The sequence below is a fragment of the Podarcis filfolensis genome, assembly GCF_964270895.1.
Source record: "Podarcis filfolensis genome assembly, chromosome: 12".
NCBI classification, from domain to species: Eukaryota; Metazoa; Chordata; class Lepidosauria; order Squamata; family Lacertidae; genus Podarcis; species Podarcis filfolensis.
The window spans coordinates 48,799,826-48,817,190 of record NC_139614.1 but is presented as its reverse complement, the minus strand read 5'-3'; the positions used below and the strand labels follow the sequence as shown (position 1 = coordinate 48,817,190).

General features: G+C 46.4%; 1 protein-coding gene across 3 annotated transcripts in view; it reads right to left on the bottom strand.

Moving 5' to 3' along the window:
* Positions 1 to 17,365, bottom strand: part of ACVR2B (activin A receptor type 2B) — a 138,515-nt gene that overhangs the window by 33,689 nt on the left and 87,461 nt on the right. For all 3 annotated transcript variants that reach the window (XR_014540487.1, XR_014540488.1, XM_083579835.1), the window contains exons 2-3: positions 12,377 to 12,584; positions 4,767 to 4,876 (exon numbers count right to left, since the gene is read on the bottom strand). Coding sequence is in view for 1 of the 3 variants with exons in the window: in XM_083579835.1 (XP_083435961.1) it covers positions 4,767 to 4,876; positions 12,377 to 12,584 (318 nt within the window). In the remaining 2 variants the exon portion in view is untranslated. The remainder of the gene's footprint in view (positions 1 to 4,766; positions 4,877 to 12,376; positions 12,585 to 17,365) is intronic.

Genomic DNA, 17,365 nt, shown 5'->3' with positions numbered 1-17,365 from the left:
TCAGTTATTTAGTGATAGCAAATCTGCGTATTAGTATTAGGTTGAAGGAATAACAATGCTGCCCCTTTAAGAAAAGATAGTGCCTTTTCCCCCTTTTGAGACCCCAAGGCAGGTTGGGAAATGTAGGCACAGCAATAGTCTGCTTTCTATTGGCTCTGTCAGAGAGCAGGAAAATACCTCCCTCCTATTGGCTCTGGCCAGAGCAGGAAGAAGCCTCCCTTTCTCCTTTGTAATCTAGTGGCAGCCTAGTTATGGCAAAGCCCAAGAAGAAGGGCAAACTCACTTCGTCCTTACAGAGCTCCACAGAGAACTTCATTCAGAGCCATAGAACAGCCTATTGGAATGCAAGCAATATTTCTACATGTGCCTTGGTTATCTTCAATAAATCTATGTATGAGAGCTTTGTGGAGTTTTATTAGTACTATCCACAAAGAGAGAGAAATCTCCAGACAGAACAGTAAGGACGAATGAATGATGCGCTCTCTTTCTCCCTAACAAGAATTTGCAACTGAAAGTGGTTTACAAATCAGCCTTCCCTTTGTGCATGTGAATCCAGCCCTGTTGGTCTCCCAGAGCAATTTACAAATGCAAACGAGGTTCTCAAAGTATCAGCCTGCAAGCTTCCTAGCCCTGGGATTCTCCCTACCTACCCTCTGCATTGAAGAACTTCCTAGCAACTCTGCAAACTTATGCAACTCAGTAACTCTCCTCACCCAGCAAGCCTTCTCCATTGCAATTCCATTGACGTGCTAATTCTCCACTGTAAAGCCCACTTTTCCATTGCAAAGCCCATGTACCTTCTCAAACAGCTAAGATTACAGGAATAAAACCCTCGAGAGAAAGCCACACCTCATCTAGTGTTGGGATATGGTACCACAGCCTTCCAATTATAAGTGTATTTGAACCAGATTCTTAAAGAAAACTGGAGACCATTCTGAAAAAACAACCAAACAGGGGATGAGACAGGAAGTAGCTTCTGATACAACTAATGGTGACACAGGGTCTTCAGGTCAAAATAGACTTAGGAAGCTGACCCCCAAAATAAGAGCTACCCTAGAGGAACAGAAGGCAAATCAGCTAAGGCGGCTTGACAGAGCCTGGGAGAGGTTGCAGAGAGACATTCTGGAGACTGCTGGTGCAACACTCCTGGAGAATATGCCTCACCAGAGGACCTACTTGGCCAAACGCCTGGTGCAATGGACATCTTACACAGATTGCCTCTCTACCATTTTTGCACAACTACATCCCAGTGATATTTGCAACGTGTGGCAGTGTTTCAAGCAGGTGAACGGCCAGAGGGACTCCACTTTCCATGAGGCCATGAACACTTTGGAGAAGCGCATAAAGCAGTGGTGTCCAAACTTTTTTTCAAAGAGGGCCAGATTTGATGAAGTGAAGGGCCGTGGGGGGCCGATCAGAGTTGTTGTTTTCAGGATTGAAGTTGTTGAGCTTTTTAGGGTTGAAGTTGTTTTTTTAGGATTCTACCTCAGGAAATAAACTGCCAGAGGGGCCGGATTAAGCCAACCAGGAGGCCGGATTAGGCCCCCGAAATGGACTTTCAACATGCCTGGCATAAAGGAACAAGAAGAAGTGCTTCTCACAGAGGCTGACAAGACAGTTGATGAACCAGAGCCACATTCTCAAAGCAGCGGCCTAGGCTTCTCTACTGTTAAGGTCTTGCTCCAGCTCCATCGCAAGTTTCGTCAGTAGTCACTTCAGGACGCCACTCCTCACAGCACACTCTCCTTGTTCTCGCCGCTCCTCGCTGACAGGGAGCTCTCACTCCCACTCTTACGCCAACAGATCGCCTTATCCATCCAGAGCATCACGTATGGCAGATGAAGTAACCCTCACAAAGGATGAGGCAGCAGCTGTGGAGTTCGCAGAGTTCGCCAAGAAGGAAGAAGTCTTGAGGAAAGAAGCTGTGGCGCTTGAAGATAAGCTTCGTACCGTGAAACAAGAGGCAGCAGCTGCACAGGTTGTTGCACCCCATCACCCTCATCTTAGATCGATCACCAATCAGATTCCAAATCTGGATCCCGAGGCACCAATTCTGCTGCTACTAGGAGTAAACTGCTCTGACCTGCTTTTGTGCAGTGAACCACCTTTCACCAATGTGGGCCTCGACGTCTTCGGACCTTAGAGCGTGGTTACATGCAAGACAAGGGGAGGTCAAGCTAACAGTAAGCGTTGGGCAGTTCTCTTTACGTGTTTGAGTATCCGTGCTGCCCAAATCAAGATCCTTGAGTTCATGGGACACTTCCAGCCTCATCAATGCCTTGAGAAGATTCGTGGCCATATGTGGGCCTATCAGACTCCTCAGGTCTGATTGTGGCACAAATTCCGTGGGTGATTTCTGCATGAAACCCTCAACATGCAAATATGTTGCATCGCCCCTTCCAGTCACTACACACCATTACCTCAAGTTAAAGGTAAAGGGACCCCTGACCATTAGGTCCAGTTGCGGACGACTCTGGGGTTGCAGCGCTCATCCCACTTTACTGGCCAAGGGAGCCGGCGTACAGCTTCCGGGTCATGTGGCCAGCATGACTAAGCCGCTTCTGGCGAACCAGTGCAGCACACGGAAACGCTGTTTACCTTCCTGCCGGAGCGGTACCTATTTATCTACTTGCACTTTGACGTGCTTTTGAACTGCTAGGTGGGCAGGAGCAGGGACCGAGCAACGGGAGCTCACCCCGTCGCGGGGATTCGAACCGCTGACCTTCTGATCGGCAAGCCCTAGGCTCTGTGGTTTAACCAACAGCGCCACCCGCGTCCCATACCTCAAGTTAGAGAAGATAAAAAGAGTCCTGCTATATCAGGCCAATGGCCCATCCTAGGTGGCACATCCTGCTTTGCCACCCGAGGAGAAAGGAGCAGCGTCACTTCCCCCTGCCCTGCCCATCCCACCATACCTGCTCCCACTGGCCCTGCTTCTCTGCCCACACTCCTGCAATTTTGGGAGAGATTGTGCCCGATCTGAGCAATTTCGGGCGTGATTTTAGCCGGTGCTGGCGGCACTTCTACGCGGGCAGCAGGGCACCCACAGGGCAGCCACCCTAGGGGCTTCTGCTGGCTGAGGCCTCCTACTCAGTCTGCTTAATGGCAGAGCCAGCTGTGGGTGGCATCCTGCCCTCTGTGGCCAAGCAGATGCCTCTGGGAAGCCCACCAGCAAAACAGCTCTCTCCCCACCTGTGATGCCCATCTACTATCACCCAGGGGCATGCTGTCTCCAACAGTGAAGGCAGAATGCAGCCATCGCGACTAAGCTTTCAGTCGGGAATAGCTTCCAATGAACCACCTGGCTAGGTTCAAGGTGCTGGTACCAGTGTACAAAGAAGCATTATACTGCCTGGGACCAGGATCCTCAAAAGATCGTCTTGCCCTTCATATTGATCACTATACTCTGTAGGGGAGGACTTCCTTGCAGAGACCATCTCATCAGGACTCCTCTTTGGTGAGGGCGCAACTTTTTGGGACTCCTTCCCATTACATCTCAGACAGGCGCTGTCTCTCTGTCCACTTTCTGGCGTATGCTGAAGAGCTTCCTTTCCCCACCGATCTTTCAGGTGAAGATTTTTTCAACCCGAGTAGAGTCTGCATCAGTACTGGCCTTTATCTTGCATACAGATGGACGCTTTTGCTCTTGGTGTTTTTCACAGTTACATTGCTAGATGAGTTTAAGTGCCCTGAGTTTTAAGGGTGCTGCTAATGCAAAGTTTCACCTTGGAGACTTTAAAAAAAAAATGCACTTCAAAAGGACTATAATGTGTTGCTCACAAATGGTCTGAATGCTACTGGATCCATCCGTGCAATATCAACGCAGGGGGAAAAGGAATTACTGACTCATTTGTTTACCCCTAATCTGATTCAGCAAGAAAAAAACGAAGGAAGAAAAGAAATTATTTTTCCCCTCCTGCATTTCAATTCGGTTGGCTTTGTTGCTACATGTTACAAAGCGTTATTTTGAAAGGGGAAAAATATCACAATGCACCTTGCTCTAGCTTTCTGTTCGTGGCCTTGCTCGCTTTATACCGCTTGGATTGGATTCGGATTTTAACAGAGATTCTGGTTTTGAATTCTTGTTTGCTTCAAGCCACCTGATTATTTGGGCCAGCTTGGTTCTGGGTTTGAAAACCTGGCTTGCCCAAGTCTAGCCTCTGCACGGGGGGAGGACCGTAGCTCAGTGGCAGAACACCTCCCTGGGAAGCAGAAGGTCGCGGGTTCAATCCCAGCATATCTGGGTAGGACTGGGAGAGACCCCTGCCTGAAACTCTGGGCTGCCCCCTGGGAGTGAGAGTAGACCATGCTGAGCTAGATGAATCAACAGATTGTTACTCAGCAGCTTCCTATCTTCCTCAGCACCACCACTTACCTTGCCAGCTGCCATTTGGCCAAGAGCTAATTGAGATACTTAGCTAAATCTGTGTAAACCAGACTATCTCATTCCCTTCCCACAAGCGTTCTGCCTGCAGTGATGCACCCCAGAAATCCTGCCAGAGAGAAAAGGAGCGCATTTCTTTTGCTTCACGGGTGGAGAGAGACTAGCGTGCAATTCACTTCACCCAGAAGAACGGGAAACAACTAAGCAACACTCTGTAGAAACTTAAAATTTTTGAGAACTCCTCGACTCTGCAATATGAAATGCCACTGCTCTAATTAGGTTCGGTGTTCTATTGCCGAGCCAGGAATTCAAGGTTAGCAGAAACCCACTGAAGGCAGCTTCCAATACAAAGAGTTTTGTTCTTGATAAACAAAAGCCTCACCTTCTGGGCCCGTAACTTCGGGTAAGTGAGTGAACTTTTCATTGCAGTAGTTTCCTTCGCAGCAGCAGAAAAACACTTGTGGGCTCTCTTCTGTGGCCACACATTCCTGCCTATATATATAAATATATACAGCAAGACAACACAAAAGAAAATAAGATAAAAGTCAGTGGATTCTTATATTGCCCTCAGAAGAAAGGTGCACAATGAATTGTCTTTATCCTATTTAATGCCGGCTTTCTGCTGTATTTTGCCAATCCACCGAACCTTTTGTTATAAGGAGACAGAAAGCTCGCCGCATGAGATCTCAAGAGCCCTTTATGCGCACAGGAACTTTGCAGAAGGGCGAGTTAAAACTCTTAAAGGTATAGCTTCAATATACAAGTTTCGCTCCAATATCCTTGCGCTTTGAGAACATATACATGCCCACACGTTGCTTCCCCCTTGTATTTCAAAGGAAACAGGCAGAAGGGACAAGGAACCTTTCCAACACTACACAGAGCCACTGCAGCAATGTTATTACGAGATGAAAGGCCAGGGCTAAGCTACCTGAAAAGGCCAGCTGCCCCCATGTTTCTTCCCCAGAGGCATGTGCGGAGGGGTAAGGGACATGAGACGGCCATGGCTGTTTAACGGCTTCTTTCATGGTGCCATTAGAACATTTCCCAAAGTTAAGACACCATACTTTGGCCACCTCATGAGAAGAGAAGACTCCCTGGAAAAGACCCTGATGTTGGGAAAGATGGAGGGCACAAGGAGAAGGGGACGACAGAGGACGAGATGGTTGGATAGTGTTCTCGAAGCTACCAGCATGAGTTTGACCAAACTGCGGGAGGCAGTGGAAGACAGGAGTGCCTGGCGTGCTCTGCTCCATGGGGTCACGAAGAGTCGGACACGACTAAACGACTAAACATCAAAGACACCATAAGCAGCAGTTTGGGGGTTTGCTTGCTTTTTTTAAAAAAAGCAGTAATTTACAGGTGGAACTTTGCTGGCAACGAGCTAAAGGTCTTCTCTCTTGTGGCAGACTGCACCAAATCCACCTGTAAATGATGCCAGTAAATGCCTGCCAGCACAGCATTGCCGCAATTAAACCACACCTGTATGAAGGCGGTTGCTGTCCTCTGCTTCAAATTATTGTGCTACAAATGATGTTTGCCCCCAGAGCTTGGAAAATTCCATTTTTCAAAGGAACCCGATCTCGTTCTCGAGTTAAGGAACAAGTTCCACTTTGCGGTTGTCCCTTTACAAAGTGAACTAGTTCAGTTCATGTTCAGTTCACAGTTCAATTCAAGTTCATCCAAATGACCCTCGGAAACGTCAGCATTTGGATCGTTCAAAGGATTTAAAAGCCTAAGAAAAAAATCAAAACTAAAGTGGAATGTGAGTTGTTTACTTTCCCCTTAAGCTCTAAGGCCCAAAGAGTCTAAAGAATAGTTTTTTTTAAAAAAAAGTAAGAGAATGAACTTGTCTGTATCCTCCTTCCATTATTTCCTCCATCCTGCAACAAATTAGTATTTGCTGTTAGCACAATTGTGGTGTGTGTGTGTGTGTGTGTGACACATTTGAATTTGACAAAACATTTGCGTTTCTCAAGGGAGAAAATGCGAGTGAGTGGATCGTTCACCACTGCACACCTGCAGTTTGTTATTTTGCTACAGGAGAAAGGGCTTGGCAGGTAGTTTTTGTGGGGATAACCCTGTGAATTCAACGCCACACTTTCCCCATATTACAAAATAGGCGTGGAGACTGAGTGTGAGAAGGCAACAGCCCTAGCTCACTGACTGAACTCAAATTCTGGACCAGGGATGTCCTATCTTAAGATGCTACTTAACCAACTCTTCCACTTATCAATGGTTGCTTTTGGAAGTGTATAGACTAAACCCTTCAGGGAAGCAAAAATTACTTTACGATCTTTCCGAACCACAGATTTTCCTTCTTCTGCAGCAGTCTGACCTGCTTCCCCTGGTCAAGCGATGATCTGAGCCAATGTGATAAGGGAGAATGATTTGTGGCAACTGCTTCCTGTGTGATGCTATCGAGCAATGAGCCGCAGCTTATCAGGCAGCAAGCTCTGAGCTCATTTATAAGTTATGCCCGTCGATTCATTTGCACAAATAGCTGCTCACACTTGTGGCCAATGCCTTGCGTAGGAATTGCAGTTGGCTCCAGGAGCTCTGTACTGATGGAAAGGGAGAATGAAGACAAGAGAACAGAAACCTTGGGTAACTACCTCAAGCTCTCTGTAACAGAAGCTATATGCCAACAAACTTCACTACAGTGCCCTCTGTCCTTCCAAAGAGGATTCAGTCAGTGGCTACTGACTATATCAGGCTTCCTCAAACTCAGCCCTCCAGATGTTTTTGGCCTACATCTCCCATGATCCCTAGCTAGCAGGACCAGTGGTCAGGGATGATGGGAACTGTAGTCTCAAAACATCTGGAGGGCCAAGTTTCAGGAAGCCTGTATTATATGGACCATAGCATAGTGGCAAAGCATCTGACTTGAACGCAGAAGGTCCCGGGATCAATCCCTGACTATTATTTTATTTAATTAAATAATAACGTGTGCAGAGGCAGGCGACCAAGATGATCAAAGGTCTGGAAACCAAGCCGTATGAGGAGCGGTTGAAGGAGCTGGGTATATTTAGCATGGAAAAGAGGAGAGCGAGAGGGAGATATGGTAGCCATCTTCAAGTATCTGACGGGCTGTCTCATGAAGGATGGAACAAGCTTGTTTTCTCCTGCTCTGGAGGCAGGAGAACCAGCGGCTTCCAAACCAACAGCTTCAAGTTATAAGAAAGGAGATTTTGGCTAAACATCAGGAAGAACTTTCTGGCCGCAAGAGCTGTTTGACAGTGAAACAGTCCTCCCTTGGGAGGTGGTGAACTCTCCTTCCTTGGAGGTTTTTAAGCAGAAGATGGATGGCCATCTGCCATGGATGCTTTAGCTGGGATTCCTGAATTGCAGTTGGGTAGGACTAGACAAGCTTTTGGGGTCCCTTTCCACTCTATGATCCTATAATCATTAAATGTTCATCCCACCTATCTTCCTCCCATTCTCATTGTCCACCTTTTCCTCAGGGCTCAGCCTGCGCCACTTCCAAAAAGGAGAGGGCAAACTCAGGGTAGCTCAGTGGCACATAATCTGCTTTGCAACCAGGAGGTTCACAGGTTCGATTCCAAGCACCTCCAGGTAGGGCTGGAAAAAGATTTCCTGCCCGAAACCCTTAGAAACTGCTAACAGTCCGTGTAGACAGTACTAAGCTAGATAGACAAATGTTTTGACTGACCCTGTGTAGGGCAGCTTCGTGTGTTCCTAGGAACTGTTTCTGCTCTATTAGTTATAGTCCTCCTCTTTCAGTTATTGTTTATGGTTAGAAGCACATCCTAATACAGTGGTACCTCAGGAACCAGGCAGAGGGCCTTCTCGGTAGTGGCGCCCGCCCTGTGGAACGCCCTCCCACCAGATGTCAAAGAGAAAAATAACTACCAAACTTTTAGAAGACATCTAAAGGCAGCCCTGTTTAGGGAAACTTTTAATGTTTAATAGGTTATTGTATGTTAGTGTTTTGTTGGAAGCCGCCCAGAGTGGCTGGGGGGACCCAGCCAGATGGGCGGGGTATAAATAATACATTATTATTATTATTATTATTATTATTATTATTATTATTATACATACACTTCAGGTTACAGACTCCGCTAACCCAGAAATATTACCTCGTATTAAGAACTTTGCTTCAGGATGAGAACAGAAATCGTGCTCCAGCGGCACGGCGGCAGCGGGAGGCCCCATTAGCTAAAGTGGTGCTTCAGGTTAAGAACAGTTTCAGGTTAAGAATGGACCTCCGGAACGAATTAAGTACTTAACCCGAGGTACCACTGTACAATACTGGCCCGGGGAGAAAGCCCTCTATACATTTCGGAAGTCTTCCAAAGCCTTTGGCTGACGGTAAGCAAAAACTTGAGTAATCAAGGGACAAGATACAATGCCTGTGTATGTGTGAACAGGTGCACTGGGAAGGCAGAATGAAAACAGCCGCTCTAAAAGCAGGGCCATTATCACCCTGGCTAAGTGTGCTTTTCTGCTCCAGTAGGCAGCTCCGAATGACTAAGTTCTCCTTTTCTGCGGCACGTGGCTCTCCGAAGAACACGCTGCTCTCCACGTAATTGTACAGAACATTTCTCAGGGCACGCCAGAAATTATCGAGCATTTACTGTGTGAAAACAACCAGAAGCTCCTTAGCTTCCTGGATTTCACAACTACAAGGAAAAGAAGGCCTTTAACGTTTGCTCTTATATGTAGATACACCGAATTAAAGGAGTTGAAAAGATGGGATTTAACAGGCCTGCAGTCATGTATAATAAAACTGCTCCTTGTTGCTGAAAAGACGGGAGTATTCCTTCCTTCCTCTATCACAACCCTTTCTGGTCCCCAGTCTCCAGGTGTTTTGCAAACTTTCCGCTGGTTTTCAGGCATGGGATAATTTGATGGGGCAGGCTAGTAAACTAACTGCAGCTACTTTAGTATTAGTCTCCCCAGTTATGTGGCAAATCGGGCTTTTTGAGCACCTGTGCTTCCAAGGGCGGGGGGAGGCCAGTAAACAGGAAGTGATGTCATAAAGCAGCGCCGGATTTAAGATGGTGCGGGTGGTTCCCCTGCACAGGGTGCAGAGCTGAAGGGGCGCAAAATAATAGTCAATAGTAATTATTGTAAAAATTAGAAATATCTAAGGGGGTGGACCAAATTTTGTCCTTGCTCAAGGCATGCTAGCAAAGTACGCCCCTTTATAGAGGGGAGGAGTTTGGGTCATTTATTAGGAGTATAGCATCTAGATCAAGGGAAGTAATAGTGCCACTGTATTCTGCTCTGGTCAGACCTCACCTGGAGTACTGTGTCCAGTTCTGGGCACCACAGTTCAAGAAGGATACTGACAAACTGGAACGTGTCCAGAGGAGGGCAACCAAAATGGTCAAAGGCCTGGAAACGATGCCTTATGAGGAACGGCTAAGGGAGCTGGGCATGTTTAGCCTGGAGAAGAGGAGGTTAAGGGGTGATATGATAGCCATGTTCAAATATATAAAAGGATGTCACATAGAGGAGGGAGAAAGGTTGTTTTCTGCTGCTCCAGAGAAGCGGACACGGAGCAATGGATCCAAACTACAAGAAAGAAGATTCCACCTAAACATTAGGAAGAACTTCCTGACAGTAAGAGCTGTTCGACAGTGGAATTTGCTGCCAAGGAGTGTGGTGGAGTCTCCTTCTTTGGAGGTCTTTAATCAGAGGCTTGACAACCATATGTCAGGAGTGCTCTGATGGTGTTTCCTGCTTGGCAGGGGGTTGGACTCGATGGCCCTTGTGGTCTCTTCCAACTCTATGATTCTATGATTCTATGATTCTATGATTAAGAGGGATAAGGAAACCGTGGCTTGTTGCTTGACTACAACTCCCATGATCCCTGCCCACTGGCCATGCTGCATAGGGCTGATGGGAGTTGGAGTCCAGCGACATCTGGAGGCTTGCATGTTCTCCCTGCCCCCCCCCTTTCTCATGGGATTCCTTTTAGAGGAGGGTACGCCAAGCAGAAGTCGCAACAATAGATGCTGGCATTAGATTACTCGCCGTCATCATAATTTATTCCCATTTATAGAAGCAATTCATATACTAGGTGTGCGACATGAATAAAAAAACCACCTATCGCAGCAATCCATAAATTAAAGGCGACCAAGAAATACGCAGCAGCGCAAGGCTTGAGATGGGGGGGAAATAATGGCAGGAGGTGTGGGGAAAATAAAGGACATTATACTGGCCAAAAGATGAGAAGCAAAGAGCCATCCCACCACCACACCCTACGAGACTGGGAAGAGGGAGGGAAGCTTAAGAGTGGTAATGCCAACTGGAGAAATTTCTGGTTTCTGTAGGAGCAGGAGGAGAAAAAGACTCTGAGAGGGAGATCGTGTAGCATGGCTGATCTGCTAACTGCCGAACAGCAATTTAGAAGGCTGAGCAAGGCAAAGAAATGACAAGGAACATAAACTAAATTAGGAAGATTAAAAAAAAAGGGACGTGCAGGAGGGGGTTGAGAGCAACATCGCCGGCTAACAGATGCAATGCAGAAATAGGAAATGAATGAATTGCAGAAAAAAGCAGGGCGGGGGAAGAGAACGCTTAAGCCCTAGGAAGATAAGAGAAACTGCAGGAACAGAGGGAACTGCCTAATACAGAGTTAGAACCAATGGTCCATCGAGCTCACTATTGCCTACACGGACTGGCAGAGGCTCTGCCAGGTTTCAGGCAGAGGACATTCCCAGCCTTACCTGGAGAAGCCGGGATTTGAACCCGGGACCTTCTGCTTGCAAAGCAGGTGATCAACCACTCAGCCACGGCTCTTCCTCAGACGTCAGCAGGAACAGGCTGAGACCACAACCCTAAACACACTTATCTAGGAATGATTCTTGTTAAAGTCGGTGTGGCTTATTTAAGGGTGGACACATATAGCTTACTCTCCAGCTGAGATGGGGTTTGTGTGTGTATTTGGAAATTAACTAACTGTGAATGGAATGAACGGAATTGTCAAGTTGCAGTTAATATAGTAAGAATTGCAGATGTCAGCTGGCTGGTATTTTTTGTTTGTCTTTTGTTGTTTAAATTATTAGTGAATAAAAAGGTATTTTAAAAGGTCCCCCCCCCCAAACCAGTCCATCTCAATGGATACTACCAGGGCTTTTTTTTCTTGCCAGAACTCAGTGCCGGCACCTCTCAGGTGGGCGCCATTATAAGAGAACAAGGGAGGTGTTCATGTTGAGTTCCAGCACCTCTTTTTCTAAAGAAATAAGGCCCGTATAGTTAAAGCTGTGGTTTTCCCAGTAGTGATGTATGGAAGTGAGAGCTGGACCATAAAGGCGGCTGATCGCCGAAGAACTGATGCTTTTGAATTATGGTGTTGGAGGAGGCTCTTGAGAGTCCCATGGACTGCAAGAAGATCAACCTATCCATTCTTAAGGAAATCAGCCATGAGTGCTCACTGGAAGGACAGATCCTGAAGCTGAGGCTCCAATACTTTAGCCACCACATGAGAAGAGAAGACTCTCTGGAAAAGACCCTGATGCTGGGAAAGATCACAAGGGAAAGGGGACGACAGAGGACGAGATGGTTGGACAGTGTTCTCGAAGCTACCAGCATGTGTTTGACCAAACTGTGGGAGGCAGTGGAAGACAGGGGTGCCTGGTGTGCTCTGGTCCATGGGGTCACGAAGAGTCGGACAAGACTAAATGACTAAATGACAACAGCACTGGATAAAAAAGTGTTTCAGCCACTCTGAAAACTCAAGTGGTTGTGTAGGGTGGATGGCAAAATTTGCATTCATTGCTCCGCCCACTTTTGCCTCTGGCCCCACCCAGCGCTGACCCGTGGCCCTCCAGATGAAAAGAGGGAGGAGCCTCCCCAACCTTGGCGTGGACCTTCCAGATGGTATAAACAAAGCTCCCAGCCTGAGCGACTTCATGGCTGAAGCTCCAAACTCCTTGGACTGGGGGACAAGGGACACCCAGGCATACATGTAAGAGGGAGCAAGGAGTGTGCTGCTGCTCCCTGGTTCTGCCTGTGCCCTCTCACCTGTCGTAGCAGTTGAAGTCATCAAGCCAGCACCCTTTCTTCACCAGTTCGATGGAGCCGGAGTTGTTTCTCCAGGAGGCGTAGCAATGGAGGCGTTTGTCCTTCTCCCCTTCACAGCGCTCCACCCCGCTCTGGTTGGTCTTTTCCAGCTCCCAGTTGGCATTGTAATAGATGCATTCCCGGGTCTCGGCCTCACCATGGCCTGGCCCTGCAGGGGAGAAGCAAAATGGACGTCGCTTAATGACAACAGTGCCTGAGTATGTGCCGTCACTACCACATGCTTAGCAAGAGGGACAAGACAGCCGTACCAACATGCTAAAGTTCGCTTCATCTGATGCATCGTTTTTTTGTAATCCTTGAACACTTACAGAACAATACATTTTCTACAGTGCCGCTTGGCTATTGTTTCAGCTCTGCTGTAAGCCATGGCTAGTTGGCTGCCCCTTGGATTACCAGAGCATCGTACCCAACACCACACAAGGAGCCAGTGACAGAGAGGAGGATGTTTAAATTATGCCTCCAGGTCAGGCATAGGCAAACTCCGACCCTCCAGATGTTTGGGACTACAATTCCCATCATTCCTAGCTAACAGGACCAGTGGTCAGGAATGATGGGAATTGTAGTCCCAAACATCTGGAGGGCAGGAGTTTGCCTATGTCTGCTCCAGGTCCTCTGGGATGCTAGGTTTTTTTAAAAAAACGTATGAAGGCTTGCCAATTGGCTTACTGAGAAGGAAAATGTACATGCAATATTCTGCCCAACCGAACTGTGATGAAGCCTAAGGGGTTTAAATATTGACACCACCAACTCCTCCACAGCTTCCTACTACAGAGGAAACATGATGAGGAGCTATAAGCTTCAGAAATAAATAGCACGAGCCTCTTCCGTATGTATTTAATAAGGTGCCCTTTGTACAAACTGCACATACTACATTCACCACAACAGAAGATCCTGCTGCCCAGCAGTTTCACAGCAGCCAAACAAACATACACCCTGCGTTGTTTTTTCAATCTGAAGAAAAACAGGAATGCAAAACCTCAACCCTTATCTCAAACCTAGAAACACGCACAAACCTTACAGTTCCAACAACGCACAAATGTTGAAAGCTGCAGCGCACACACAGACCACCCACCATTTCTCCTCCTCCTCTGTTCACAAAAAAACAACTGCAAATGATTAAGCAAAAAGTAGGTAGTATAGAAATACGCATACTCCACCATTGCTCTTTCTTACCACTAATATTAAATTAAAAGCCAAGGTGCTCAAATTAGGGATTGCATTGTTTTCCAGGCTAGCTACAAAGAATGGACTTCGTTGAAAGCTTGGACTAGGATTGGCTGAGTGCTGCAGAAACCTGATTGACAAAAATGTTTGCAGAGCTTATCCAACTTCAAATAGATGTGGGTCAGAAAGAGTGTGTGGCTTTGAAATTCCTGGGTTGTTGTTGTTTTTTAATTGCTTGACATTCTCCTTGGGAGGGCTGCTCCCATCATGATTTTTAAAGAAAGGTTTTATATAGCAACATTCAAACTGGTCCCCAGTCCATCTAGCGAACCCATGTTGCCAAATCCAAATTCAAAACCATAATAGGATACAGCATATTTATGATGCAAGTTCAATGGAGCTGTAATATTCTCTGGCAAACGCTATCCATTATGCTGTTTGCAGCTGTGCTATTTTGGGGGATATACAGCAGCAACTACAGCTTCCTTAATCAAGACATCTGGTAACCGTGGTATTATCCCACTTTGTCCTTCAGTCAAAAGGAGAGGCCATCCTGCTGTCAGATGTTCAGGAGTCGGGGTATCAGGTCAAAGCTCATGTGTGCTTGGGAAGCCATGCAAAAGACTGCTGGAAATTTAGGAGCAGAGAATGCTACCTTCTACTGAGTGAGACCAATGTGCATCTAAGCTGAGTATTCTATGCTGACTGGAAGTGGGTCTACAGGGTTTTCAAGGCAGAGAATATAGGTGCCCAGAATTGACTCTGAGAACTTCTGCATGCAAATCAGATGCACTGCCACTGAAATGCAACCTTTTAAAATGTGTTCCATGTCAGAAAAGGCTGCAGCGGGGTCAGAATCCACAGGCAATGCTTCACCACCCCTTCAGTCAATACAGCAGCCTTTTTTCCCCATCATGGGGAAATCCTTTTCTCCTTTTTCTCGGAGGGTGTTCATTAGATCTATATATAAACCTGAGCTAAAATTCAGAATCCTGAGCCACGAAACCCCAAGTGTGCTGTCAAGGGAGGCAGAACCCTGCAGCCCGTGAAAACTACACAAATTTGCATCCATCTCCTCGCCTTGCATTATTTATTCTCTTGCAGCTCATCATAGGGAAAGTAGAGAGAGCTTTCCAAGGTGCTAATGTACCGTTCCAGCCTCTGACAACCTTCCTGTTTTCTGCATTTTTTCCAAGGCACAGTCTATACCCAGGGCTGGCAGAAAGCAGATCAGGATCTTTTTGGTAGATCAGCTAAGTAGTCTTAACTCCCAATTTTGGAATGCTAGCAACAGCAGCAAGGAGAAGGCTTTGGTCTCACACACTTAACTTGCCTGATCCATGAGCAAGTTGTATACAGTGGTACCTCGGGTTAAGTACTTAATTTGTTCCGGAGGTCCGTTCTTAACCTGAAACTGTTCTTAACCTAAAGCACCACTTTAGCTAATGGGTCCTCCTGCTCCTGCTGCTGCCGCGCCACCAGGGCCCGATTTCTTTTCTTATCCTGAAGCAAAGTTCTTAACCTGAAGCACTATTTCTGGGTTAGCGGAGTGTGTAACCTGAAGCGTATGTAACCCGAGGTACCACTGTATCTCTGAGCCCCGGTGTTCCCAAATTGTAAAATAGGACCTTTCAACTGAGACTACAGACACAAATTTGCTATTGTTAAAACTGGCTGACCATCATAGTCTCTGCTGGAGCTTCCCCAGCCCCTCTGTCTCGCAGGAACTCAGATGTAAGCTTGTACCTATATATTCAGTTAATCCTGGCATATGCTCATGGACTGCAGTAGCAAAAGCTGGCCATAAGGAAGTGACAGGTGAAGGCACCAGCTGGTGTCTGAAAGGTGCAGCAAGACTTTTTCTTTAATAAGCTGGCCCTATCGGAAGCACAGCACCGTTTGGGCTCTGCGTCAGGATGCACAATGTCCTGGGCCAGCACTGGTAGCAGGGAAATGGATCCAGGGTCATGGGTTCAGACCCCACATTGGGCAAAAGATTCCTGCATTGCAAAGGGGTTGGACTAGATGACCCTCGCGGTCCCTCCACCAACCTGACAATTCTGTGATACTATCACCATGTCAGCATGAGCAAATAGTACCCGAAAATAGTACAAAAGGTTTTTTTACAAAGGTAACAATATCTTTGCTGTTGTCAAGAGTCTCCTCTTGATTTGTATGTTGCTATTTCACGAAACACACAATTAACTGGCATTTATTTATTTACTTGCATATCCAAGGTTTTAACACACTTTCTTTAAGAAAGGGTGCACCTCTCAGAAAACGGTTAAGGATAATTATCTGGCAATCGTTTTGTGCCTTAAGCTCCAGCGCACAGTGTGGTTTTGCGGCAAGCTTTGCCCTCTATAGCAAAACTCCTTTCTCCCTCCCCTTTTCAGCTTCATTCATTCATTTTATATACCGCCCTATACCCGGCGGTTCACAGAACAAAATCAAAATATAAAACCACAAAATATATAATCAAAATTAAAAAAACAACCAAATAACCCCCCAAAAAACCCCACATTTTAAAAGGGCATAGAATGAGATAAAAGAAATTGGAGACAAGGAAATTATTCAAAAGGAATAAGACCTTTATTACATTTCTTTTTCCCAAGCTGCTAGTAAAAGGCAGGCCTTGAGATGCAGAGAATGTGTTTAAAAGGACACATTATAACTAGCTCACACTGGTGGGAGGATGAAGTGAAGATTCTATTTCTTTGAACAATCTCAAGACTTTTTTTATGAAAAGGGCTTGCTGCTATTTTTTTTACAAAGTATTCCCAACCACCACCAAAACAACAAAGGATTTAGGATACTGTATTCAGTTGCTGAACATGGCTTAAGCCAAGAAAGAGAGACCATCAAGTGAGGAGCGAGCGGAAAAGCTTCCCTGTGACATTACGCAGCCTGCTAAAGTATGCAATGCTTTTGGACTGGGAAGTCTGGAGTTCCAGTTTGCATTCTGCAAGGAAACTCATTGAGCAGCCTTTGGAAAGCTTCTTTCGGCTTTGGGGAGCTTTTCACCAGATCCTGTTCTGCAGATCAGAGGCGAGACACATGAAACAGCCATCACCAAATGAACAGGAGGTGAGGGTCGCAAAAACACACTTGAAGTCAAATAAACCCAAACTTCTGGTTAAGTCATTGGGAGAATAAAGGGGGATTCCATGTTTTAGCACAGATTCCAACACAGGCTGAGTAAATGAGTTGTGATTTGTAGCAACATGTAAGAACAAGATGGGGGACACAGGTGGTGGTGAGGAGGTGAACATCCCATTCCTGCACCACTAAGCCTTTTTTTACATTTGCAGTTTTTGCCCCACTGCCATGAGGACCCAACCAGTGTTAGAAACTTAAGATTTGTAAGAGCTAAGCGGCAAATGGCTCCTGAAACCAGGGTTGCAGTAGCCAAAATGGAATGTCTGGTTGCCATGTTGGGGCAAGACATATTTTTCAAATGACAGACTGACTGGGATGGATTCTCAGTTTAACATCTGGCTAGTTCAGGTGAAAAACTTGAGCTGAGTTAAGAACTTTCGAGGGCTTAAAGAAGAAAAGTCACTTGATCCAGGGACAGTCTGCATGTATCTTGGTCTATTCCGACCTCTTTTTTCTTAATGGTGACACGGACCATTCATAACGCAGGGATAGTCTTCACAACTGCAAGCAGGGTGGCTGGGTAAGTGAAGACAAGTGACAACAATTCACTATAACGTCATTCGCTGCTCCTGCTCAGGCCGCACAGAAAAAGCACTTTGGTTCCTG